Below are 25,893 nucleotides of genomic sequence, written 5' to 3'. Positions count from 1 at the left end.
TTCAAATGTTGAATACTATATCAACTGCTCTTGACACCTAGTCCATTTATATCTATTATCTCGGTTTCTTACACAATACCGCCACCAGGGTCGAAGTAAAAAATATCTCCAAGTCGTGAAGCATGCATGCATGCATGCATGGGAGCATGCACCTCACCGAAATTGAAACAACGGGATGTTGAGGGTCATAATGGTGGAAACCTCATGGCTGCACTTGACAAATATAGAAAAGGATGCACATGTGGCTTACGATTCATTGGTCATAACCTTATCATACAGAGGCGTGGAACGGCTAGTACTGACAGCCAGCATACCAGCATACCTTGTGCCACTGGACACGAGGAGTGGCGATTGGTTTGAGATTACTCCAAGTAGGAATTGGAGCTAATATGCCACTATGAATGCATCTGTGGAGCCTCGAGATACAAACAAGGAGGGCCGGAGAGGGATCTGAGTAGACGTTGGGATTATTTGACACCGCAGCAACTGCCAAGATGTGTATCTGTGCAACCCACAGACACATACACGACGGTCAGTGATCTTGCATTGTCAGTGATATCTTGAACACGGATGTTTCCAATCATGCGAAACCTCTCGGACACGTGAAAGCCGCCTCAAAAGGTCTATAAATTTGATCAGTGAGATGAGAAGACGAAAACAAGGCTCATACCGATCTTTCTTTCTTCACAGTCCCCTCAAATATCAAACAGTCACTTGCTCTTTTCAATATGCCTGTCTCTGACAACAGACCTTTCAGCAAGGTGATAGTCATCGGAGCTGGTTTTTCTGGCTTGGCTATGGCATGTCAGCTTCAACGAAAGCTCAATTGTGATGACTATACCATCTATGACCGATCTGCGGCACCTGGTGGCGCCTGGTGGGCAAACAAGTGTCAGTACACCATGTCAAGTCTATCTTTGCTTCTCTGACATGACTTCAGACCCAGGATGCGCCGTCGATATTCCAGCTGTATTCTATAGCCTCTCCTTCGCTCCCAATCCCGACTTCTCGAAGGTTTTCCCTCCGCAAGCAGAGATACTGGAATACTTCAACGGCGTGGCGAAGAAGTTTGACGTTTCTCGGCACATCGTTTCAAATACTGAATGGGAAGGAGCCTATTGGCAAGAAAAAAGCAAGATTTGGCTTGTGAAATTGAAGGACTTACTCACTGGTGGAATATTCTATCAGGAGTGCCAGGTACTTGTGTCTGCTGTCGGAGGTCTGGTGAATCCGAATCTCTTCAATCTTCCAGGAGTCGAAACCTTCCAAGGCGATATCATCCACACTGCAAGGTGGAAAGAGAATATATCCTTCCAACAGAAAGATGTTATTGTTGTTGGCAATGGGTGTAAGTCTCTCTCGAGAATAGCTCCTATTCACCTAGCTCAGAAACTAACCAGTTCCCACCTGTGCAGGCTCGGCAGCTCAACTTGTTCCCGCCATTTCCAACGAGGCAAAGAGTGTAACTCAGTTTATTCGGGTAAGAATCATCACCCCCTTTACCTCGACTGAACTCATTACCAAGGTTACAGACACCGCAACATTACCTACACAACGAAAACATACAAGTTTCCGATACATGGCGATTCATCTTTCGCCATATGCCCATCGCCTTGTGGATCCTCAGGGTCGTCGTGTTTCTCTATCTGGAGGGCACTGCTGCCAGATTCAATATGGATGCAAACGGCATCAAAGCTCGAAAAGCGTCTGCCGATAGAAGCGAAGCTTACATAAAAAGAACTGCACCGGGTAGGTTTGCTGGACGAAAAGATAAGACTAGAATGCCTAATCAAAGCTAATTTTGCTAAAGAGAAGTATTGGCCGCTTCTTATTCCGAAATTCGAAATTGGATGCAAAGTAAGTTCATCTTTCTTGAGTGGTGAACGAGATCAGACCACCTGAAATGCAACGGATAATGATAACAAATTGATAGCGACGGGTCTTTGATACCACTAAATACATTGGGTGCCTGCAACAAGACAACATTCATCTTACAGATGACCCGATTGTTGGTGTTCAACCTCACTCAATTTTGACACAGTCCGGTCAAGAGCACTCAGCGGATACAATTGTAAGTAATTTTGTCAGTCTGGAATATTCTCTCCCATTAAGAACTATTTTTGACAACAGCTTCTGGCTACTGGTTTCTCCTTGACGCAGTATGATGTCGAGCTCATAGGCCGGGATGGCCGCACCCGTGAAGACCATTGGGATGAATATGGCTACAAGGAGGCTTACAAGTCAATTGCCATGTCGGGATTTCCCAACTTCTTTTATATTTTGGGTCCAAATTCAGGAAAAGGTCACACATCTACAATCTATTCAATCGAAAAGTTAGTTAATTGCTCTTCAATACCTGACGTTGCGCCCCACGAATGCTTACTAACAAAATATAGCTATGTCGACTTGGTCGTGACGGCAATCACTCCGGTCATCAAAGAGCATTCGTCCTTTGTAGAAGTTAAACCCGATAGCGAAAGACTCTACAACGAGAGATTGCATGAATCGATTACCAAAACCGTCTTCAACACTTCATGCGGAAGCGTAAGTCACTTCTATAACTTCTTTGCTTGTCTGCGAAAGAGGGTTGACCAGGAGATGCAGTATTTCATCGACCAGAAGTCTCAAAAAAATTGGTTCATATATCCATGGAGCTCTTTTGCCATGTGGTACTCGACTCATTGGGACCGTGCAGATGACTGGGTGTACGATGTAAGTTCGCCAAAATTGTCAAATAACATGCAAAGCCTGACCAAGTTTTCTTCCAGACCCAACTTAGCAAAAAGGAACGGATGTTCCGAGCTGGTCTCCCAGCACTGATTCTCACTTTCGGCATTGCTATGCTTGGATGCGGCGCGATGCTTGGCTTGAAGTTCTAGCTCGTGGAAGCTAAGGAATTGCTCCAAAGTCGCTATCGATTGTTCTAGTCGACTATTGACCTTTCGTCTAGCGATGTCAGATATGTTTCGAAGTAGATGATACATCGGGGGTTCGGAGTACTCGTGTTTCTATCGATCTTTATTAGAAGAAACCTCCTAGAGGCTGGCAAGAAGATGACTGTCTCCTGTGAATATCTGGTAGACTCTGACTTCTCCTCGAGAAGGAGTCATAGTCAGCAATGAGTGGCTAGCTCGAGAAATTCATCATGTTCTTCTAATATCCCTAGTTATCACGATCAAAGGGGGCTTTCCTGGAGGGTTGTATTTGTCGGCGACATTCAATCTTTGAATGTCTTGGCCCAGAAAATTCCACATGAAATCGTGTTGGCATCGTGGTCCTATGCTCTCCCTGGAGGAGAGAGCTATCCACCGCAGATCCCAGAATAAACCCGCTCGGAAGTCCCCGTTACTAAGTGCTGGAGAGCACCCATGGCAGAACACAAAGGCGGCACTCGCTTAGTTTAGCCCATCAGAGATGAGTCGAAAAGCAAAGACTTCGAAGAAGTGTGGACATTCAAATTTGGAATCTTTGAATTCCTGAAGGTCATCTCTTAAGGTAGCTGTAGTGCCCCCTTTAGCATGGAAGGTTGGCCAAGCCAAGGTTGATTCGGTTCCTGGCGATCAGTAATATATTTCCAAGCAGGCGACCCGATTTCCATCCAGACCACCGGTATGACAAAAAAGAATTGGATTGTATCCCAAAGTATCAAATAGTGAGAATAAAATGAACTAAAGAGAACCCTCAAGCCCTCAGAGGAGCAGGGAAAAATCCCCTAGTATTCGCAGCTTAGTTGGACCCTCGGCGTGATGACATATTTGAGCCACCCAAACACTCATTCCATCCCCGCCAACTCTCCCACCACCAACCCTCCACGATGTCTGTCATCAACATATCCTCAAACGAGCAATTCAACACGCTCCTCAGCTCCTCGCGAGTTGTCGTCGCCGACTGTGAGTTCTCCATCCCGGGAAGGAGGAAGGACCCCGCCTCCCACCACAACAAATGTTGATTCTGACCTGTTCTCTGACCTCTAGTTTACGCCGACTGGTGCGGACCATGCAAAGCAATCGCCCCTGTCTACGACTCGCTGGCGCGCCAGCTGTCGCGCCCGAACCAGATCACATTCACCAAAATTAATGGTGACGAGCAGAAGGAGCTAGCGCAAGCGTACAGTGTGCGAGCGTAGGACACTCCTCCCTCTACAAGCTCTACAAACAGAAATAACCGATTCTACTACAGATACCCGACCTTCATCGTCTTCGAGAATGGCCGCAAGACCCAGACCGTGGCAGGCGCCGACCCACGCCGCCTAAACGAAGTAATCCAAAAGCTCGCCAACGAAGCAACCAAGTCCGATGGAGCCGGCTCTGGCGAAGGCGAGGCAAGCGGCGCGAACGGAGGCTGGATCGGCGGAGCCGTAGCCAAGGGATATGCGGACGTGACCGACCAAGTCGACCCAAAGGGCTTGGACCTGCTGAACCGGGACACTGATGCAGGTGAGCCGCGGGTTCTCTTCGATACCAGCAAGCCGTCCGGACTGGCAGGCAAGGGCAAGAGCAACAGCAAGAGCAACAGCAAGGACTGGGTGGAGAGTGACACGGACGAGCAGCTGATGCTTTACATTCCGTTCCAGTCGACGCTGAAGGTGCACTCGTTGCAGATTACGTCGCTTCCGACCGAAGCGGAGGATGAGGATGAGACGCCTATGCGGCCTAAGACGATCTCGCTCTACACCAACCGATCGCATGTGCTCGGGTTCGATGAGGCGGAGGATATTCCTGCCGTGCAGACGGTGGAGATCAAGGAAGGGGACTGGGATGCGAAGACGGGGACGGCCAATGTGCCGTTGCGCTATGTTAAGTTCCAGAATGTTACGTCGCTCGTGTTGTTCTTCGTCGATGGAGAAGGCGACAGCGAGAAGCTGCGCGTGGACCGCATTCGCATTGTGGGCGACGCGGGCGAGAAGAGATCTATGGGGAAGCTGGAGAAGATCGGTGATGAGCCTGGCGAGTGAATGCCAGTTACTGAGAGCTGCTGAGAGCTACTGGCGTGGTTCAAATTCTATTTTCCCCCTCCTCCTTCTGGCGGACACACGGTAGAAAAAGTACCTACAAGGTATCCTGATTGAGAGCGACCAATACAAGAGACAAGCGATTATACCAAGCTACATAGGAAGGATCGAGGTTGCAAAAATTTCCAATTTCATTGAGAATTTTACTAAAAATAAACCGAAAGTCTGGTGAAAGACAGTATGTTCAATCCTAAACCAAATGGTCTCATCCTTTGAAAAATCAGTGAGACCAGTAAGGTAAGAATCGCCGTGCAATTCCGTTCGTCTGTGGCGCAACTGACACCTGGTGACCTCACTGAAAGAGAAGTCCAGGCAACACGGGTAATGTAGAGTTGCGCCGCCGCACGAAGAAGAAAAGAAAAGAAAGGGAAGGTCGAAATTGCGCACGAGATTTTATGGTGCTCTCGGCCATATAGTTCTTCCGCCCCGGGGATATCTCGCGTATTACATAATCAACCCCGACCATCTTTTCTTCGACGGCCTTCGCTCTTTTCTCTTCCCACAATATTCGGCTGATGATGAGAACTATGGAATCATATGATAGGAAGAGACTGACTCCCAATGGGAGCGTGATCTTACTGTAACCATTCCTGAAGCCTATTTTTTTATGTTTACCTGGTTGGATCGGTCACTGTCGGCCATGGAGAATTTGGGATCTCAACTCGGATATCCCAGGATCCTCCGGACCCGAGACTGTCCTAGATTTATGCAATCTTTTCTTAGCCTTTTACCCGTAAGCCCTGCCAAAGGGTTCGTGAAACTCGGGTTACGCAATGAGAACCCTCAAACTCCCTTTCGCGAGTACCCTGGTAGAGAGGCTGGCCTTGGTGCAGTATACCACATAACGACGATCAGACCGAAGAGCGAAGATCAACCAAATCATAAGAGATATCTCACATGAACTCCGGCGCTCGCGGGTTCTGACGCAATTCCCCTCAAAGTTTTCCACAGCTCGTTGAAGCCTGGGTCTCGTGGACCACCAATATCAAGCACGGGCCGAAGCCCACCTACAGGCTTCGGCATCGCTAGGAACAAACTCGGTCCCATAGCCTTGTTACAAGGTGGCATCACCACCAAGACAGGTGGATGTGTCGACCCGGCCGGTCGTGCGATTCTCCGTATACAGTAGGAGCGCCTTGTATCCTCCACTGACAAGAAGACTGGTGCCTGGATCGGCGAGTGCCCCAGATCCGACCCACGGACGAACCTCCAGTAGTCCGAATCCGAAACAAGCGGCCACTTATATTTCCGGCTGGCTCTGCATCGCGTATTCCGGCTGGTAATTGAGGATCACGTGCTAGTAGATAGCTGTATGAATTGACCCATCTTTGGTTTGTTTTTTATATTTTTTTACTTTCCTGCGCGATCGTTTCACTGAGTAGACCCGCTCTCAGCCCACCCGGCCCCGAAGAGGTGGCCAGTGATCTGACGGAACTGGCGCACGATGTGTCTATGATGGACTCCACGGTCGCACGTGTAGACATGTACAGTAGAGCCCGTGGCGGATTCAAGCCTTGAGGGGGAAATGAAGATGCGACAAGACTTCGTTTAGTGTGCTGACTGCAGAGCTAGAAAATTCCAAGAAACGCCCCCTGTGTTCGATAGGAGTAAGGTTCATGCACGCTTGCCACGCGCGATATTTTAGCTTTGAGTAGCTTTGAGTTAGAAATTTGAGACCTCTCTGCAGACTTGGTTGAGTTTCAGAATTGGCTTTGGGGGTTTAGGCAAAATCGATGCTCACCGAGTCCACCCACTCGGAATATCCCCCCAAAAGCACGGTGATGCTCACTATGGTGCTCATCGTATCCAGCGGAGATCACACATTTTCATTACGTACAACGACAGGCGGACGATCTGGAGAATCCGCCGCGGGTCCGCATTTGCAGAGAGTAACCCAAGGTAGAGGCCCACTTCCTTGGTTATGAGCCGTGTGCACGGCGCTATCAGATAAGGCACGGCGCCGTCGATCTGGATCGGGCAAAAGAGGCAAGAATCGACGCGGGATTGTGCGCCAGGAGTTCTGGTGGTGGAGATGGACGAGGACGGGTGTTATCTAGAGTGTCCACTGCCGGGAGATTCACAGATAATGGAGTCGATTCGGACAGAAAGCAGTGATCGAGTAATGATCTTCTAGATGAGAGTTGGGGGCGTGGTAATCGAGTGCAAATCCACAGGACCAGGGTCTGATTAGCTTCACTGTGCGCTCGGGAGTACTCCGTCGAGATAAACTTGGAGCTGGTAAGATAGCAATACGGAGTCTACAATCCCACGCCACAAAGCCACAAAGCCACAAAGCTGGGAATGACTTCACCTAAGAACACATCTCGATCTGGGCCAGATAGGGTTTCGGCTGGATACGCGGACTTTTACGATGGGGTAAAGAATGGTTGGATATGCGAGACTGCAGTGGGCATTGTACCAAAGATCGAGGGAAGGGCACGGAAAGCGCACAGCGCAAAATACGGACTTCCGCAGTTTCAGCTTCTGGGTAGGAACCCACCGGAGAGGAAATGGAGCCCGATTAGTGAGATGGCGTGCTATACCTGAATGAGTGGTTCCCAGTAAATAAAGTGGTTGGTTCGCGGCCCCTTAGTGAACCCATGTTTTGGGTTGATGCCAGTGGCAACATCTAATGGGCCTACTAGCAAGAGCCTACCGTAAGAACTACTGCAAGTTACGAGAACGAGGGCTCCATTGGGAAACTTTTTGGGAACGAGTTATGGTATCTGACTGGCTGCGCGGAATAGGCGTTCGGCCCTAATGCAGGACCTCTCAGGCGGGATACAGTAGGTTCCAGATAGGCTCGTTAGTTCGAGTTTGCGAGAGACTCCTCCGCATTTTTGGGCCCTGGGGGCGTGCCCAGTGCGATCGCAATCCGCAAAAGAATGGCAGAATTGCTGATTCGTGTGGGCATCGTGGAAATTGGTGGGGCCGCGCTCCCAAGCTTTTGATGCACGAGACGAAAACTCTGTTCCCGTTCCTGGCATTTTTAGCCTGAAGACTGTTGACTGAAGATTGCGATTGCCTTATACGAGGTCGGCCAAGACGCGAAACATCTTCCATTGGCTATCGGCGCTGAGTCTAGTGCAGCCCTGGACTATCAATGCCCTGAGGCTAGGATTTGTGGAGTTGGAGAGAGATTAACAGTAGATCTTGCCGGGATTGCAAAAGCAATAAACGCCACGTTCCTGACCGAGTTTGCAGCACTTCCTTTTTGAGAGGTCAAAGTGTAGGTTTGATACACACGTTGTCCAGGACGGCCCGGACAGAGGCAACTACCTAGCGACACCTGCATAACTCTACCGGCAACCTAATGCCCAAAGAGGGCACTGAATACCCGGTTAGGTGCTAGTGCCGGGAGATGTGGGAACACGCAAGGTCCCCAGGAAACGCTGGGAGGTTTGGGTCGACTCTTCCTCTTCTGGAGTCCGGAGTAGTGCGGATACCGAGGGCCATTTTATCCCGCACGTGCGTATCATCGTATTAGAGTGACATTCCTGGGAAACGCCCACCCAACTATGCTACACTAATCTGTCTGTACCTGGGAACCAGGGCATGGATGACGCCAGAATTCCCCAATCTGGTAAATGATGGGGTCCCGACGAACGCGCCTGTACCGTGGAAATGCCGTACGTAAGTAGTAGTTAGCCGAGTGTGGGATACCTCCCCCGCACTTTCGTGCTCGCTTCACGTTCGCTTCTCGCTTGAGCCATACAGTGGCCCTTACACCGCTGCAAGACACATGTGTCGAAAGCTCGGGGACCACGGGCACACGGGCACGGGCATAGCCCGCCTTTTACTTGCCTGTAATTGCCACTGAACATGGGTCAACTTGTTGGTGGCGCGCCAGTGCGTCGTATATGAGCCCTGTCTCGGGCGACCGCCGCAATCTACAATCTATCTCAAATCTCTTAGCTCCATGGTTGTAAGGTGACATAGAGTAATCTCCGTTGGGGCGAACCCAATGTGAGACTCCGGGCCACGAAGCGAGACAATCTAAGCCCGCGTACACCGGTCGCATAAGCTGAGTGCATTTGACTACACACTGTACACAAGCATAATCCAGTGACAATGTCAGATCAATTAATAGGTGCTCTAAAATAGAGGTAGAGATAGCTGGAGGCACTACTGATCACCCGATCGGGATTCGAGTTGTGTTTATGTAGTTGGTCACGCTATTTTGCTCCCCTAACAACGACGAATGATGTGACCAAGTACACCATGACAAGACACAAATCAACCACAAACCAACCACAAATATTAGCATATTGCAATAGAGATAGCGTACTCCGTAATCCTACTCGGGATCTATTACACCGCTACAATATTCAGACAGTCTCGCTTTTTCAAGCGTGGGGCGGCCAAGCCCCCCGGTGTACACTAGCGTCGACCACCGACTCGAAAACGCGTGTTCCGTCGCCGCCACGCCAATCGCCTGCGAACTCGACATGTTTCAGATTTGCCAACGTGCGGAAAGCCCCGACCGAAATTAAATACCCAAACCAGCCATAGTTCGAAAATAGAGCCCGGCCCTAGCCCATGCTGTAGTCTAGTGTTATATCCGGCCTCACCCTAGAAGGACTCACTCCGCCGAAGAACGAGCTAGAGTTGGCCAGAGTCATGCTATCTCCCTGACCCTCTCGACACTCTAGACCAGCGCTAGACCAGCGCTAGAATTGCAAGAGACTTCCGTGCCAGGCCCAAAAGAGAGATCAGCGGACCGACAGAAAGTCAATGGCTGCGCCAATTGACAGAAGTACGAAGACTGTTCGGGCCCGGCTTCTTCTCTGGGACTGAACTGTAGCCACGACTCAAATCAGAGTTTCAAAAGGTCGTTGAATTCATCACGATTCAAAAAGCCGACCCTAGACACCCGGGCAGAACACGTAGCTCCTCCTCCTAAAGTGCCCAAGCTTTGCTGGCTCCCGCTGTTCCACTCTATCGCTGTTCCAGTCCATGTTCGAGCGGATAGCCGTCGGTCCAGCCCCTGATATACCTGCTCGCTCGGGGTTGCACCTCTACATTGGACAGGACAGGCATCGGACGGACGGGGACATGATAGGAGACCATGATCAAATGAAAATGGCATGATTCACGATACCCCAGTTTAGGCGGTCCACCAGTCTCCACAGTCGCCTGCTATCCCCAACTCGCTAGAAAAGCAGATGGATATCGAAAAGTGGCACTATACAGTAGCCTAGGACCTGCTACGGAGCAGAAGCAGACAATCAATTTTGGCACGAACCACCCGTTGATCACGACTCCTTCTACATACGCTCAGAAATGAACTCCGGTACGCGCGTGACATGGAGATGTAAATCCTTGGACCCCTCCAGCGCTCCACATTGGCTCTTTTGTTAGGTAATCAGACAATTATACGTACAGTCATAGTCAATGTACGTTCCCGACCGAGGCTCCTCCGAGCCTGTCAAATGGAGCAAGCTTTATATATATATATATATATTTCTTTCTTTTTGCTAGGATGCATGGGGAAATTTCCCAAGCGCCTCGGGAGACGCATCCGCAGGACCCTTGCAGCACGCCGTGTACGCATCACCTCGAGCTCTCGAACGGCCGGAACCCAAGGAATGATCTATCCACCGCGTAAGCGTACATTGCATGGCTCTAATGTCCATTCAGCCGGATACAGACATGATGATCGCCAACGGTTTCTGGCAGGCGTTACCAAATGAGAGTCGAGGCTCCACGCGCGCGCAGTGATTCGTCGGGGAATAGGGAAGAGGATAACCTGGGCTTTGAGGATTGGAAGCTCCAGTGCGTACTCCATGGAGGTCTCCATGTCTCCAATATTTGCAATTGCACCGGTGATCCTCAACCCACAGGGCTTGACTATTGGCATGTGGCCTGGGCGAGGGAATTGAAGGTCTGCCGTACCCACAGTCCACAGTCTGTAGCCAGACCGAGCTCGGCTGCATTGGAGGACCTTCCGCGCCGCTTAGGACTAGGAGCCGCCCGGCCGCCGTCGCGGGTGCGCTATCTCCAGCTTGGGTCCACCGCCCAGAGCTCTGCTGTGCAGACCTTTGACCAGCTCACTATTACGGATGAAATGGAGCTCCTAGCTCTGGCAGCTCCCGTGTGTAAGATCATCGGCCGGGAGCTTTTAGGAACCGTGTCGGCGAGCGAGCTTCTCATTCGACGTGGGGACCAGATATAGGTCCTGGATCACCTGAAATGACTATCAATTGCCAGAATGCAATAGTCCGAGGCAAAAAATTCTGTTTGACCTGACTCAATGGCTGCCCCATGGCTTTCACAAGATTGACCGTCTGTGCGACAACGGTGGCAACAAAGCAAAAAAAGATGGAAAAATGGCGAACAATAATTTCCCCGGCTGTAAATAGTAGCAAAGTCAAAAGAGGGCCTGATTTTTGAGCGACTTGGGTAATTTGGATGAGTCTATCTGAGAGTGAATGTAGAAAGTGTCTCGGATGTGAGGCCCGACGCAAGGTAAACCCTCGGAATTTTAGAAGAATTAGTGACAGCCTTCCATGCATGCATTTCCAATTGCCTGGGAAAGGCACTTAACCCAAGGAGGGAAGACTTGAGACCCGAAGTTGATATCCAGTAGTGGGCCAGTGGAGAGAGAGAGGAGAAAGGAGCATAGCGTAATACTGTAAGCATACCTGGTATGATTACCTAGCGATCAGGCCAAATCCCCAATTTCCCGCAGATTGATCTCATTGGCAGCGGAAGAAGGCAGATTTCCCGCCCGCGCCGACGCTTTGTCTCTGACTGGAATGGTGGCAGCTAATGAGTGGAGGCCGCTATGTTTAGAAGCAGCCAATTGGATAGATGGCGGGTCCGTCCACATGAAAGTGAATGGTCGGATTCTGTTGATGCGAATTGGCTCTGCTTGCGGACTATGGACTCGAGAGTGCTAGGTGATCGGTCTACATGCTGCTCCGTGCTGTCAACCTGGCCCACGACTTGAACTTGGGCCATGGCCTAGCGACCACTCACTGCACTGCACTGTAGGCTTCCAACTGGATGTGTGGCCACGTCGCGTTACCCAGACCTTGCTTGCGTGGCGCTCGACGTGCAGGTGGCTGTGAGCGAGTGAGCGAGTGAGTGAGTGTGTGAGTGAGTGTGAGTGTTAACATCAGTCGATGTATCGGAAGGTGTCATGATGGATCACAGTGGCTGCCCCGGATCTACTCAGATGTGAGATGTGAGACAAGGTAGAGCCATCACACCGTATGCAATCGGAACACATCACTTCGCGACATGGCTGCCGCAGTGTGACCAATAAGATGTATCATAGGGGAGACCGAAAGTGTAAACCAACAGTGAAGGAAGGTAGACTCCTGCCGGCTCCTGTAGGCACCTGTGAGCTACGGTAGTCTACTGCGCGTCGACGTAGGCTGATGTACGATGTCATTCACGCTGCACCTGAGGGTCCGCCGAGCTCCAATCAGGGGCATAAGAGCAGTCGGAACCAACGCCCCGGAAAGTTTATGCCTCAAATGAAAGAAGCAGACGAGCCTTGCCTCCCATGGCCCTCTTGTGCAGCCAATCCCCAGAAGTCTCCGATGGTTCTCGCGGCTATGGCCTCCACAGCGTGTTCCTGCAGTAGGCCGCCTGGACTATCACACAATTCGATCAGCTTTGCAACTTTTTCAGCTGCTGTTCTCTTTGACTCCTTACAGGCCCTCGAAAAATTGAGGCATAAGCAGTGGCAAATTACGATTTCCATTGATGATTAGCCACCAAAAGATTGGGGGATGTTGACCCCAAAAACTAGGAGCGACTAAGGTTATTACAATCGGCGCGGACCATACCGAGGACCAGTCCGTTGTACTTTTGGCCGGGATCATATGAAACTGACATGGGAGGCAAAAAAAATGATTAAGTAAAAAAAGACGTCAGCATTCGAGTAATGCCGACTGTTTCACGATTTCAGACCGGTTGCACGGTTCTCGCCACCGCTGATAGCGCTGGGAAAGTGATGAGCGACCGTGGGCAACCGTGGGCAAGCCTCCCAAGGCAGGACGGGCCTGATAGGGAATAGATAGATTTCCCTAGACATGATCGCCGAGTAGGGTGTACAGTGTAAACCTTCAGTACAGAGTACAGAAAGTCAGATCCAATGCAGATCTCTCTCTCGCGCGCTCTCTTCTCTTTGTGTCCTGGTCGTAGAATGACGAAGACGGGACAGGCGTGGGGCACGCGAACAGACCAACCTCCAACTCCTTCGGGCGGTCATTGGCAGTCGGAGAGTGGAAAAGAAGCCCCCACCTTCATTTGTTGCGTACCCACTGATAAGAGTTGCAAATGATTGCCGCTGTCACCATCCTCCTCCTCCAATCGTTGTGCACCTCGTGGCCACACGTCTTTTCCCAAATTATTGGTGTGTGTGCGTGCCTGACCATGTGCTACCTAGGAAATCTCTAGGACAGAACTGGGACTGGTGCATAGACTCCCCGACCATCACAGCTGGGTAAGCGCCCGACATTGCCCTCTTGAAAACCTTGGAGCTCTCTCTCGGGGAATAGGTACGATAGGACAAAAATAAATGACTCTGGGCACAGCCTCTCTCTCTCTCTCCGCATTTCAGCGTAACACCGCTCGTGCTGCTCCACTTCTCTTTTTGGGCTCGTCGACCGAAGTGGGTTTCCTGAAACCCGATACAGACGGGCCAGTGTCCCTTGGGTATGTACTGTACTTGGCTAGCACGGGAAAATGGGTCCGACTCCACCATGAACTCTCCTGGTTGCTTTTACGGGACTGAACACCCTGGTTGATCCCGCCCCGGACTGGCATGATACCACCATTACTTACACAGCATTGAGACCCCCATTTTGATTATTCTTGATTATTTTATTTTTATTTTTATTTTTATTTTTACATTTACTAATTTCATAATTTTATTTTTATAATTCCCATTATTTTCTATTCTATTTATTTTATTCCTAATAAATAAAATAATGCTGTTCCTGGCCCACTTTCAGTCCATAGTGACCCGGCAAGTAGAAAATAGCACTGGCAGATCACTCTTTTATCCACTCGCTCCCTCCCTCCCTCGACTCTCTCTCTATTTCCCATATCCCAGATAGCCATCGGCCCTGTCTCTCTTTTTTTCCTTTTTTCTCGTTTGACTGTTTTCTTATTTCATTTCCACCTTTCCCACTAGCTACTTGAATCTGTTTTGGGTTTGGGTAGTTTTTCGTCCGTGATATTTCTCTCCTTCCCACCCCGGTTCCTTCTGGTTCCTGTCCTTCATTTACACCTCACAACGAGGCCTGACCTCTCACATTGCTATACCTCACAACCCTAATTGTGCCGCGTCTACACACTCCTTGAATACTTGACCGGTTTTGATCCTTCCCCCTCTAATAATTCCCTCGGCCAATTGACGATTTGAATATCGTGTCAAAAGGTATACACTTCCTCGATGGCGCCTTGCTCATGATTCTTTGCTAACGAACAATCTTGGAAATTTGGAAAAGACCATGGACTCCTACACAGTCGCACCTCAGGTGCAAAACCAACCTTTCGCATACTATCCCGACACACAACAACAGCAGGGCCACTACACCAGCCAGCCCTCCGAGGTTCCCTACTACAGCCACATGCAGTACCGCAGCGAACAGCCCATCTACCAGGCTCAGTCCATGATGAACATGCACCAGATGGCCACCACGAACGCGTTCCGCGGTGCTACCATGAGCATGACTCCCATTGCCTCGCCCCAGCCCTCGCAGATGAAGCCGGCTATCATTGTGCAGCAGGGCTCTCCCGCCCTGATGCCTTTGGATACTCGCTTTATTGGCACCGATCTCTATGGATTCCCTACGACGCCGCCTCTGTCGTCCTCGGGCAGCACCATCAGCAGCCCGCCCTCGGCACATGGTACTCTGCACACTCCCATCAACGACACCTTCTTTTCCTTTGAAAAGGTGGAGGGTGTCAAGGAAGGGTGTGAGACCGACGTTCACCAGGAAATCCTGGCCAACCCGGACTGGGCGCGTTGCGACTCCCCGCCCATGACACCAGGTATGTGAAATTGAATGTGATGCATGTCATGCAATGCATGCTGCAGCCACGGAGGGGCGCCAGGCAAAAAAAAAAAGATGACGCCACCTTGGATGATTTGCAAAGCAAGGGATATATGACAGCAGACTAACTCCGTTTTCCCAGTGTTCATTCACCCGCCCTCTCTCACCGCCAGCCAGGCTTCGGATTTGCTCTCCGCCCACTCCTGCCCCTCGCTTTCCCCCTCCCCCTCTCCAGTTCCGACCGACATCCTCGCCCAATCGGGCTTGGAGCACCTTGGCCAAAGTTTCTGCGACCCTCGTCAGCTCACAGTCGAGCCTTCGGTCAATGTGCCCACCCCCCAAGATCTCCCTCCCCTGCCTACCCTCACATGCGATGAGGAGCAGCCTCGCGCCGTTGTGGCCAGTGCGTCTGTGACCCTGCCCGTCAACGAGAACCCCTCGCCTTCCTACACTGCCTCTTCCAACGAGGACCCTCTGAGCTCTCTGCCTACCTTTGACAGCTTCTCAGACCTCGACTCTGACGATGAGCTCAGCCACCTGGTGGACTTCCACCCCGGTAGCAATGCTCTGTACATGGGTGGTAAGCGCCAGCGCGTGGAACAGTACGTGGCTGAGGATGAGGGATTCCTGAGCGAGCACAGCATCGAGGACACCGAGGACCACGAGGTCTACATGCACAACGGTCTGCCTTCCTTCGAGTGGACTGAGTCCGCCCAGCCCCACGTCGAGGCTGAGGAGGATCTCTCCGAGGAGGAGACCCAGACCCACATCAAGAAGCGCAGCAACCGCAAGTCATCCCGAAAGACTGTCCACATTGACGAGGACCACCACCGCAAGTCTCTGTCCGTTCCTCACTCTCACTCGTCTGCCCACTCCGACTGCAGCACCGACTCCGAGCCGGCTCCTGTGTCTGTCAACCGTCGGGGCCGCAAGCAGTCGCTGACTGAGGACCCTTCCAAGACCTTTGTGTGCACTCTGTGCTCTCGCCGCTTCCGTCGCCAGGAGCACCTCAAGCGCCACTACCGCTCGCTTCACACTCAGGACAAGCCTTTCGAGTGCCACGAGTGCGGCAAGAAGTTCTCTCGCAGTGATAACCTGGCTCAGCACGCCCGCACCCACGGTGGTGGCTCGGTCGTCATGGGCGTCCTGGATCCCAGTGACGTGTCCTTCGATGACCAGCATGATGCCGGTTCCTTAGGTGGTGTCATGTACGAGTCCCAGTCCGGCTCTGAGGGCTCTGCCGACCGCCGGTCGGTGAAGAAGCGCAAGCGTGACCTCTAAACGGGGACGTTGCGTTAATGATTTTTCATGAGACTAGGAGAACCTCCTACTGCATATATAATAACATACATTTCCTCGGTCGCGGAGTTGCTCGACCGTTGCGGTCATTGGGTTTGGCGTCCGGGCATTTACACTGGTGTCGGAAATATTGGGTCATCGGTGTACGGCATTGTTCCCTTGGTCACACGACCCAAAAAGAACGGGAACTATACAGGCTGTGAAATGCCTCGGGCTGGTTTCGACGGGATTTTTCATGAAACACATGAAAAAGAAAAGAATAGAGCAAAACGGCTTCTGCTTCTGTGCCCCTATGAGGGTTGGTTGGGACGTTGATTTCCTTTGTTACCTTTCCTTTCTGTTTTTGTTCTCGCCGGATCAGCACTTTGTGGGCAGTTTTTTTTTCCACTTTTTCTCCCGTTGGGTTCGTTTCGATGTGACTTTGTTTTTCATCTTTGATTCCCTTCGATTCCTTCACCGTTTCGTTCAGCTTGTTTTGCTCTTATTTCATGTAATACTTTTTTGCCTGTGTTTTACCTACTCTCTCCCCCCCCCCCCCCATCCCCATCTGTTTCTTGTGCTGGTCACATTCGTGTATAAGTTAATTTGACCTTCCCCCTTCTTTGCACACTCATACCCCCTTCTTGTATTGCATTCTTGCCTGCCCCTTTCTGTGTTGGTCTCAGGTCAACTATCGATCCCATTTGGATCAAGCATCAAATCTCAAGGATAATTACTATGAACCCACATCATTCGTATAACATGAAAAAAAAACATCAAACTTGTAGCTGTAGCAGGCACATGTAATTTGCTCTCGATAGAGGGGACAGGTCACTCCACCTGTGGTGACACCTCACTACACGTGTCACGTGATTTCTCTTTCTCTCCTTCAATCATGCCTGAGGCAATGGGGGTAAACAATCCCTTATCCCTTATCGCTTATCAGCATCAGCATCAGCATCACTATCGATAAGAAAGGACCACAAAAAACCACATCCCACCAGCACTCAAAGTTCACTCAATTAACCACCCACCATGCCACCTTTGAACGTTATCGCCCTAATCTCAGGTGGCAAAGACTCCTTCTACTCCATCCTCCACTGCCTCCGAAACGGACACCGCATCATCGCCCTCGCAAACCTGCATCCGGAACCAGACCTCTCCTCCGAAAATGAAGAAGACATCGACAGCTTCATGTACCAAACAATCGGCCACAGCGTGATCCCTCTATACGCCGAAGCTCTAGGTCTCCCATTATACCGCGCGCCGATAACAGGTGGAGCCGTCGACACCGCGCGCATATACCGCCACGATGACGCGGACCAGGGCGCCGAGACCACGGTGCAGGATGAGACGGAGTGTCTTGTTCCATTGCTTCGACGGGTGATGGAAATGCATCCGGAGGCGAATGCGGTTTCGGCGGGTGCTATTCTCTCTACGTATCAGCGGACGAGGATTGAGAATGTTGCTGGGCGGTTGGGGCTTGTTCCGCTGGCTTGGTTGTGGATGTATCCTTCTCTTCCTGCGTCTGCGGAGAGGGATAGTGATTCTTTGGCGGTTAAGGAGGCGGGCTTGTTGGAGGATATGGCAGGGTGTGGGTGTGATGCAAGGATTATCAAGGTTGCGTCGGGGGGATTGGATGATGGATTCTTATGGGAGAGTGTTTCTGGCTCTGGGAATGCGGGGCGCGGGGTAAGAAAGAGGATTGTTAAGGGAATGGGGAGGTTTGCGGCCAAGGAGGATATAAGGGGTGCGGTGTTGGGGGAGGGAGGTGAGTATGAGACTTTGGCGATTGATGGGCCGGGATTTCTTTGGAAGAAGAGGATAGAGATTGAGGAGAGGGAGGTTGGGACTGGTGAGGGTGGAGTTGCATTTATGAAGTTGAAGGACGCGAGGTGTGTGGATAAAGAGGGGGATGAGATTAGGCCGGAGGATGTGAGGACGCCTGCTTTGTTGGATGAGGTTTTTGTGAAGGCCTTGGAGGGTGTGCCTGACGTTTCGACGGGGGATGACACGCGGACTTTGATGGCGTCGCCTGCGTGGTCCATATGTAAACCGCACCATCGTCAGTCGAACCAGACGTGGTCAATCTCGAATCTTGTCGCACCTGAGGCTGGACCCGGTGCTAGCGAGCAGATGGACGGGATCGTCAAGAAGACTGAAGCAGCACTAAAAACAATCTCGGAATCCACGCCTCGATCTACCGAGGACATCGTGTTCGCAACTGTTCTCCTCCGCTCCATGGACGACTTTGCTCTGATGAACAACGTCTACGTCTCCCTCTTCAAGAAACCGAACCCACCCGCCCGAGTCACAGTCGCATGCGGCGACGCACTTCCCTCCAACGTGAGAGTAATGGTCTCTTTCGTGGTAGACATGGGCGCACGTAACAGTCGCCAGGGTCTGCATGTGCAGTCACGGTCATACTGGGCGCCTGCTAATATCGGGCCTTACTCGCAAGCGATGTCCATTCCGCTGCAGGGTAGTAGGGTCATTTATATTGCAGGTCAAATCCCGCTGGAACCGGCTTCTATGGAGATTGCTACGACAGGCAAGTCCTGGTTCGAGAACTACTGTTTGCGGGCTGTGTTGTCTCTCCAGCATCTTTGGAGAATTGGTGATGCTATGCAGGTTGATTGGTGGCTTGGTGGTGTTGCTTTCCTGACTGGTGAAGCTAATAACATCGAGACCCAAGTCAAGATTGCGTGGTATCTTTGGAAGAAGATGCATACGCGGGCGGAGAGTGACGATTCGGATGATGAGGACCCTCAGCTTGATGCATGGGATATCAAATACGGTCGAAGGGCCGAGGAGCTCATGCCTGAGAGCGACGCTTCGACTTTGCCCAATTTCTCTGTTCTTGATGAGGATGCTCCTTCTATTTCGCCGTTCCTCGCTGTTGAGGTTGATCAGTTGCCTCGTGGCAGTGATATCGAATGGCAAGGTCTTGGAAGTCGATGTGAACAAGCTGCTATTGAGAACAAGACAGAATATATCTGTGCTACTGTGGATGAGAGGTATCGTTACCTTAGCCTGGAAGTGCAATCTTCACCGGAGCCTCTGGAGTCGAGTCTCCGTGATATCATGGCTACACATTGCCAAAACAAAAGTCTGGCACAGGCCGTGTTGTATACCACGCAACCTGTTACCGAAGGCCTTTGGGATGGCCAAGTTGTCCCATGCAGATCTGTTTGGGGTAGAGAAGGCCAGCGCTTGACTGCTGGTATTGTTCTACAAGAAGAACTTGCATGAACAGATGACTCTGTAAATAGTTGATGAATCATGAATTAAGAGTTACGGGACAATGATCCCCCATCAAAGCCAATCCTGGCCACGCTTAGCTCTATCTATCGAAGCATCCATATAGAACCCGCTTTTAGCAGTCCCCAACCTCTCCCTTATCAAACCAGTCAAGAACTGAACACCGAGTCCCACCCCATCTAACACCCTTACTCCAGTCTCCTCCACAACAGCCTCACAAATACTTCTCATCTCCGCCATCCCAGCACATCCCAACAGAATACAATCGGCACCCTTATCACGAACAAGTCGATTCATCGCATTGGAAATGACCTCATGCACCTCTTCTTTCGGCCTTGATTCAAGTTCCAAAACGCCTAACTGAACTGCTTCACATCCAACAAAGTACTCAGAAAACCCATAGGCCGATACAGCTCGCCCATGAACCAACCCCGATCTTGCAGACATGCACAAGATCCCCATCCGTTCACCCAGTATGCGCGCAGCATACATAGCAGCCTCCATGATCCCAAGAACAGGTTGTATGAATTCTTCCTTGAGCACGGCGATAAGGGGATGTGCTCGGAAACAAGCAACTAAGAATGCGTCATAGTTATGCGCGATCGGTTTTATGGCTCTAAGGCAAGCTTCGCTTGAGAGAATTGCATCGGTTTGGGATTCAATTGCCGTGGGACTTGGGCGGGGAGCTGTAAAGCCATGGACGGTGACGTTTGGGGGGAGGTTTGGGGCGATGGCCTTTAGACAGTCTTTTGTCATGTATTCTGTGGAGTTCGGGTTTACTAGGAGGATATTGATCCCTTGGAGGCTTGGTGGCCCGGAGACGGTGGGTAGTGGTGACTCTGTTTGGCTCTCCATTGTCTTGTGTCTGGGTTGGTTTACTGATGATATTGGAGAAGCTGGATTTGGCCCTGATCCGTTGCAGGTGGGCTTATTGGACGACTATGAGACGAGTTGTAATCTATTTCGAGGTCAATTATACTGACCGATAGACAAATGTGTGTTTGCCTTGCTCTTGAAGTGGAGATATTATCTTTGTATCAGCGGGGGTGGAGTTTCTACCCCAACTCTAGGGAGCAGGCTCGGTTGATAAGAAGGTCGCCCAATGAAGAGACCCCTGTGTATGGAAGTGCGGACTATCTCCTTTGCCTCCAATGATATGTGAAGATCCCCCACAAGACTCCAATTGCTAGTTACAGCTTGAAAGATAGGTATGTCATAGCGACTTGGTGGGGTAGCGATGAAGATGGTATGAGGGGAGTCCCTAGGCGGATTTAGTAAGGTCGAAACGATGCCCGAATACCTCAAATGCCATTAAATCAATAAATAATGTAAGGTAGCTGAACTTGCAAGAGTTCATCAGATATAATGGGTAAGACTACAAGCAACAAGATTATGATTCAAATCTCAATTGACGATCCTCACGACAGTATTCTACCTGGTGATCGGCGCCGGCGTAATCGGCCTGACTACCGCCCTAGAGCTTCGAGCTCAATACCCAGGCGCAGAGATCGTGATCGCAGGCAAATACCTGCCTGGTGATGCAGCACCAGACTACGCATCTAATTGGGGAGGCGCTAATTGGTTCCCCGCATCCATGGACAATGGTCGTCAGGAGAAATGGGATGCTATCACCTACAATAAATTCAAAAAACTCGCATCGGACCGTCCCGAATCGGGTGTGCATGCAATGAAGATTCGGTTCCATTATGAAAGGCCGATTGAGGAAGTTGGCATCCTTACTCCTGCCACTGGGAAGCTCTGATTTGAGGAGTTGGTTGGAGGGTTGACGCCGGTCGAAGAAGGCGATTTGCCTCCCGGTGCTGTTGTTGGGTATGAAATGGCGTCGTTTATCCTTGATGTACAACGGTATCTTCCTTGGTATGGTGGAATGCATTATTCCAATGTTTTTGGGATCTTTGGCTCATGAGCGATTCATAACAGGCTCCAGATGGAGGCATACTCCCTTGGCATCGAGATCCATCGGCGGGGTTTCAATGATATTCGAGATACATTTGAATCATATCCAGAGGCTTCTGCGGTTTTTAATTGCACTGGATTAGGCTCGCTGAAGCTTGGTGGCGTTGAGGATGATAAAATGTTCGCAGCAAGGGTTCGTCTTAATCTATTCATGTGCCATTGACAGTTTTGACAATTTTCATAGGGCCAGATTATGCTAGTTGAAGGCCCGAAAGAGCCGATCCCCGCGATGTACTTCCAGGCTCCTCATCGTGATGCAGACGCAACCCATATTTTCCCACGGGGGAAGAACGGAGGGATCATCCTCGGAGGTTGTAGACAGAAGAACAACTGGGATGGGGAGATTGACTTAAATTTTGCTGAGGTCATTAAGAAGAAGTGCTGCACTATTGCACCTCAGCTTGCAAAGCCGGAAGGCTTGAAGATTCTTAAGCATGGTGTAGGGTTACGGCGTAAGTGCGACTGAATTTGACCCAGACTTCAACTAACATACTTCACATAGCCAGGCGGGAGGGCGGTGCCAGAATTGAATCGGAATACTTTGACCAAAAATTAGTCATTCATAATTACGGAGCGGGTGGGACAGGATTCCAGGCCTCTTGGGGCATGGCTAAAGAAGCTGTCAGTTTTATACGGGAAACTGCTCGACTATAAACCCTATCTTCTCGAGAAGATGTAGTCATATAGATAAGCCATTGTGGATGGATTGCAAATATGAGAGGCGATTCATTATGTCTAATTCTCCCTGCCAACGTTGAGACTACTTTCTAGAAGATTGGCATAGGTCTGTAAAGCTTCACACAAGATGTCCATACCTTCAAAGACATGCGTACCTTTCATTATCTGAGAAAGTAACCGAATGAGCACGGCTCCTATCAGGTGTAGCTGTTTGCTTCCAATTTCTGCCAAGTCATCCCCCACGGGGGTCAAGTCTGCTTCACGCAGCACGCTTATTATCATTCGTAAAAGCCGTCTCTCATCACGATGCAGGCCTGAAGGATTCAAGGCAAGAGTCTCCAGCCACTTGCACAAGAACAAAGCACACTCAAAATTACAAAGGGAATGTATCGTACTCCAGGTCAGAGTTTGGGTCTTGGCGACGTATTCAACTCCAAGCCGCACAGGTATAGAAAGAGCATGAATGGATTGAAGAACCGCATGATAGATCTTTGGCGTTTGTGCAGGTAGAGGTGCGTTGAGAAAGGCATAGGCAATCGTTTCCGGATCTCCTGTTCCTAGGCTGCGGTGAGGGCCAAGATTTATATGAAGTCGAATGTAAGCTATGCGAAAGATGGCTGTTGCATTGAATCCCAATGGCCCATTTGGAGAGGACGGTGTCATTGAAGGATCAGAGCTAATCTGCCAACTCTTTTGCCACCTATGAAGTGCAGAATGGAATCTTGCGAGCACCTCGGGTGCGAAGGTTCCACTTTGTGCGCCTGTAGACATTGAATAGCAGACCTCAGACTCTCGTGCCAAGTATATTTGCTGAAACACGGCATGAATCAGGATGAGATTTCCAAACGAAGATAGGCTGAAGACTTCTTTGTGCGTGGATTTTGATTGAAACAATTGAGTGTATCCATCACCAAATGAGACATTGGCAGACCATTTTGAACGAAGAATTTTCCATTCGGCAGGGCTAGAAGCTCTCCATAATTCCTCCGGCCAAGGGAGATAAAGAGACGTTATTTCGCTGTTCATAATCTTGGTGGGTGTATTATGTAGAATTGTTTGGATATTGCAAAGCATATATGCGATAAATTTGGTGCGTCGCCGTCCTTCTTCTCGCACCAAAGACCTCCATGTCCCATTGTTGCAGTAGCTATCTTGTGAGAGGAGTCCACTACTGCGGAGATAGAGCGCCATTTGACCAGCCATTGAAAAAGAGTCATGAAGCAGGTCATTGGCACCCCATACACCCAGGGTTGTGAGAATAATCTGAGCTTGCAAAATCTCAATCTTTGTTTCTTCGGTCACATGTTCGATCTGCGACCCAGCAGATTGAAGATTCGAGTTCGTATACAGTCGGATGTGGTGCTCAACCAGAGACTTCGAAGCCCTATAGAAGGAGACCGCGCGATCTCGTTCAAATCGATATTTCGCCCCCATGGCGATGATAGCTAAAATCAGAGGTGGTGTTATACATGCGACTGAAACAGTCGGAAAGTGAAGAAAAGGCAAATGCCCGTGACTTCCTGTGAAAAACCCTTCGATGTATCTGCAAAAAACATACTTGGAGGGTAAAGCGAATGTTTCTGGAAGAATATCTCGAACTTGGTCGATTTTTTCAACAACTGTTTGGTAACATTCTTTGGATATGCGCCAGGGAATTCCAGCCCCAGAAGCCTCCTGGAAGCTCGTGGAGGACCCTTTGTTATAAGAGGCATTTTTGAGGACTTGCGAATCGGCTTCATCTTCTTGTTGCAATGAAGGAAGCCGATAGTCACACAATGAGGCATCATCCTCAGAATATAGGGTGCTTGATCGTGACTCGCGAGAGTTTGAACTTATTTGTGGCCCCGGAGATCTAGAGTATGTCGGCTCCGGAACATCGAAACCAGGCCAGAAGATGAGCTCATTTGGAATACCGTAGGGGAAAGATTCTTCTCTGGGGAAGGTCGAATCCATGCTACCCCAAAGAAGCTGAAGGTCATGGAGACTATCGTCAAATAATTGAGGTGAGGTATCCGGAGTGAGCGTAGCTGATGCTGACGCTTGCATCATCTGTGAAGTTATACTGTCGAAGGAATTTATTGGTAGATCGCATGCCATATTTGTATCTTGGTTTCCCACATTGTCTCGACGTGATAAGCTGACTGGCTTGGAGACTGCTATCGAAGCATTGTCAGGGCTATCTGGCTGCACGTTAAGTTCTTCGGCCTGTGTTGTCTCCGCCCCTACAGATCTAATAGACTCGACACTCGTGCTGGAGCCGAGCTCAGCCTCTCCATGAGAGCAGTCGCCACCTTTAAGTTTCAAGTGACGCGTCAAAAGGTCACTAAACATCCAAGTTACTTTCAGCCCGGTGAACAGACGTCTTTGATCATGACTCACCGTCTGGTAAATTTCTTGCTACACCGGCAACGGAAGGGCTTTTCGTGGGTGTCTGGGCTATATTAGACCTGACTCCTTTGAGGCATCAGCATATGGAAGATCACGCACGAGTCCGTTCGTGACGGAGTAAATGTTCTCGGCGTGAGAAACTTCTCCGGCAAAATCTACACGGCGCGACTTCAACGCGAGGCCGCATGTTGTAGGTGACGGAATTTGACTTGCGCGATTGCGGCTACTTCTATCTGATATTGAGCGACCTCGGGACGAGTGACGGTGGAAGATCAACCCCTCCCACGGGGTATCTCCGCGAGATAACGCCCGACCCGCTAGAATTGATAAGAAGACTCCCATCTTGCCTTACCTATCTTGACTGAGACAAGAAAGCCAACAGGAATAGAGTAAGTTTATCATATTATCAGGCATCTCAAATTCATATTCTAGACAATGTAGGTAACAGGAGAAAATGATTGTTCCACCCAGGTGCCGGCTACTTACACCGGCCATTGACCCCGATTTCCAAGAATAAATTGTTTTCTAGGTACAAAAGACTTCCAACGCTTGCAATTGGTCTTTTCGAGCATACTCATTATTTTGCTTAGCCCGAGGTAACGTGAAGGGGACCATTGCCGTCATCAACGGGGCAGCCGTCGCTGTCGGATTCGAATTCAACGACACAGCTAGCGTCTTGACCGATAGCGATACCGATGAATGTTGTGTCCTCCTGTCCCTCTCCAGTGCCAAGGCTGTTGCCATCGCCGTCTTTGACCTCGCAGGTATCAGGGTGGCCTCCGAAGTCAGCCTTGCACTTGAACTTGCGTGGGGTACTCCAGCAATCGCCCTCGATGGTAAATTCGCGGCCATCACCCGTGTTGTAGCAAGGTGCATGGTCGTCGGGGAAGCCCTGATCGTAGATGGCCTCGCCTGCATCATTAATGATAGCGAAGCCAGAGTAATGGCCGTTCGTATTGCCCCCGGCAGGACCGGAGATGGTTGAAAAGTCACCAGATGACCAGACGACCTTCAGGTGCTCTGCGTAGACAGTTGCAGAGCTAGCCATCAGCAAAACAAGGGTAGTGCGGAGAGAAGGCATGGTCTTGCCGGGAAAATTTGTGGATTTCAAAGAGGAATGTTTGGGTTTGTAGCTGAAACAGAAGCTTTGTGTTTGTTGATGCTTCCATTCTTATGGTGCTATTCAGAGATTTTATACATGCTTGATGCCACACCTTAATCCCTAAAGACCATTTACAAGATCACTGGGCTCCTTCATTGCTTACACTGACATCATGAGACCCT

General features: G+C 50.2%; 9 protein-coding genes across 9 annotated transcripts; 6 read left to right on the top strand and 3 right to left on the bottom strand.

Annotated features, from left to right (window-relative positions):
- Positions 1-728: 728 nt before the first annotated feature.
- N7443_006039 (flavin-containing monooxygenase) lies at positions 729-2,820 on the top strand (the record flags this gene model as incomplete). Its single annotated transcript, XM_056886095.1, has 8 exons — positions 729-891; positions 941-1,348; positions 1,416-1,480; positions 1,533-1,749; positions 1,811-1,857; positions 1,934-2,071; positions 2,131-2,333; positions 2,397-2,820. The coding sequence occupies 8 exons, from the start codon at positions 729-731 to the stop codon at positions 2,818-2,820; spliced, it is 1,665 nt and encodes a 554-aa protein (XP_056741543.1).
- Positions 2,821-3,777: 957 nt separating this feature from the next.
- Positions 3,778-4,954, top strand: N7443_006038 (thioredoxin-like protein 1; the record flags this gene model as incomplete). The annotated part of the gene is made up of 3 exons (XM_056886094.1): positions 3,778-3,890; positions 3,975-4,122; positions 4,180-4,954. The coding sequence occupies exons 1-3, from the start codon at positions 3,815-3,817 to the stop codon at positions 4,952-4,954; spliced, it is 999 nt and encodes a 332-aa protein (XP_056741542.1). The 5' UTR covers positions 3,778-3,814.
- A 5,746-nt stretch (positions 4,955-10,700) lies between these two features.
- N7443_006037 (uncharacterized protein) lies at positions 10,701-11,186 on the top strand (the record flags this gene model as incomplete). The annotated part of the gene is made up of 1 exon (XM_056886093.1): positions 10,701-11,186. One exon carries the CDS (start codon positions 10,701-10,703, stop codon positions 11,184-11,186), a length of 486 nt encoding a protein of 161 aa, XP_056741541.1.
- A 3,295-nt stretch (positions 11,187-14,481) lies between these two features.
- Positions 14,482-16,308, top strand: sebA (putative C2H2 transcription factor (Seb1); the record flags this gene model as incomplete). The annotated part of the gene is made up of 2 exons (XM_056886092.1): positions 14,482-15,025; positions 15,170-16,308. 2 exons carry the CDS (start codon positions 14,482-14,484, stop codon positions 16,306-16,308), a joined length of 1,683 nt encoding a protein of 560 aa, XP_056741540.1.
- A 1,032-nt stretch (positions 16,309-17,340) lies between these two features.
- Positions 17,341-19,557, top strand: N7443_006035 (diphthine--ammonia ligase family protein; the record flags this gene model as incomplete). Its single annotated transcript, XM_056886091.1, has 1 exon — positions 17,341-19,557. One exon carries the CDS (start codon positions 17,341-17,343, stop codon positions 19,555-19,557), a length of 2,217 nt encoding a protein of 738 aa, XP_056741539.1.
- Positions 19,558-19,620: 63 nt separating this feature from the next.
- Positions 19,621-20,421, bottom strand: N7443_006034 (aspartate/glutamate racemase family protein; the record flags this gene model as incomplete). The annotated part of the gene is made up of 1 exon (XM_056886090.1): positions 19,621-20,421. The coding sequence occupies one exon, from the start codon at positions 20,419-20,421 to the stop codon at positions 19,621-19,623; it is 801 nt and encodes a 266-aa protein (XP_056741538.1).
- Positions 20,422-20,931: 510 nt separating this feature from the next.
- On the top strand, positions 20,932-22,197 carry N7443_006033 (FAD-dependent oxidoreductase; the record flags this gene model as incomplete). Its single annotated transcript, XM_056886089.1, has 6 exons — positions 20,932-20,935; positions 20,994-21,292; positions 21,338-21,444; positions 21,508-21,676; positions 21,728-21,995; positions 22,046-22,197. 6 exons carry the CDS (start codon positions 20,932-20,934, stop codon positions 22,195-22,197), a joined length of 999 nt encoding a protein of 332 aa, XP_056741537.1.
- An 81-nt stretch (positions 22,198-22,278) lies between these two features.
- On the bottom strand, positions 22,279-24,270 carry N7443_006032 (fungal specific transcription factor domain-containing protein; the record flags this gene model as incomplete). The annotated part of the gene is made up of 1 exon (XM_056886088.1): positions 22,279-24,270. One exon carries the CDS (start codon positions 24,268-24,270, stop codon positions 22,279-22,281), a length of 1,992 nt encoding a protein of 663 aa, XP_056741536.1.
- A 925-nt stretch (positions 24,271-25,195) lies between these two features.
- N7443_006031 (uncharacterized protein) lies at positions 25,196-25,690 on the bottom strand (the record flags this gene model as incomplete). The annotated part of the gene is made up of 1 exon (XM_056886087.1): positions 25,196-25,690. One exon carries the CDS (start codon positions 25,688-25,690, stop codon positions 25,196-25,198), a length of 495 nt encoding a protein of 164 aa, XP_056741535.1.
- Between the last annotated feature and the right edge of the window lie 203 nt (positions 25,691-25,893).

The sequence above is a fragment of the Penicillium atrosanguineum genome, assembly GCF_028827265.1.
Source record: "Penicillium atrosanguineum strain IBT 20685 chromosome Unknown utg000004l_segment0_segment0, whole genome shotgun sequence".
NCBI lineage: Eukaryota > Fungi > Ascomycota > Eurotiomycetes > Eurotiales > Aspergillaceae > Penicillium > Penicillium atrosanguineum.
This window is presented reverse-complemented; position numbering and strand designations above follow the sequence as displayed.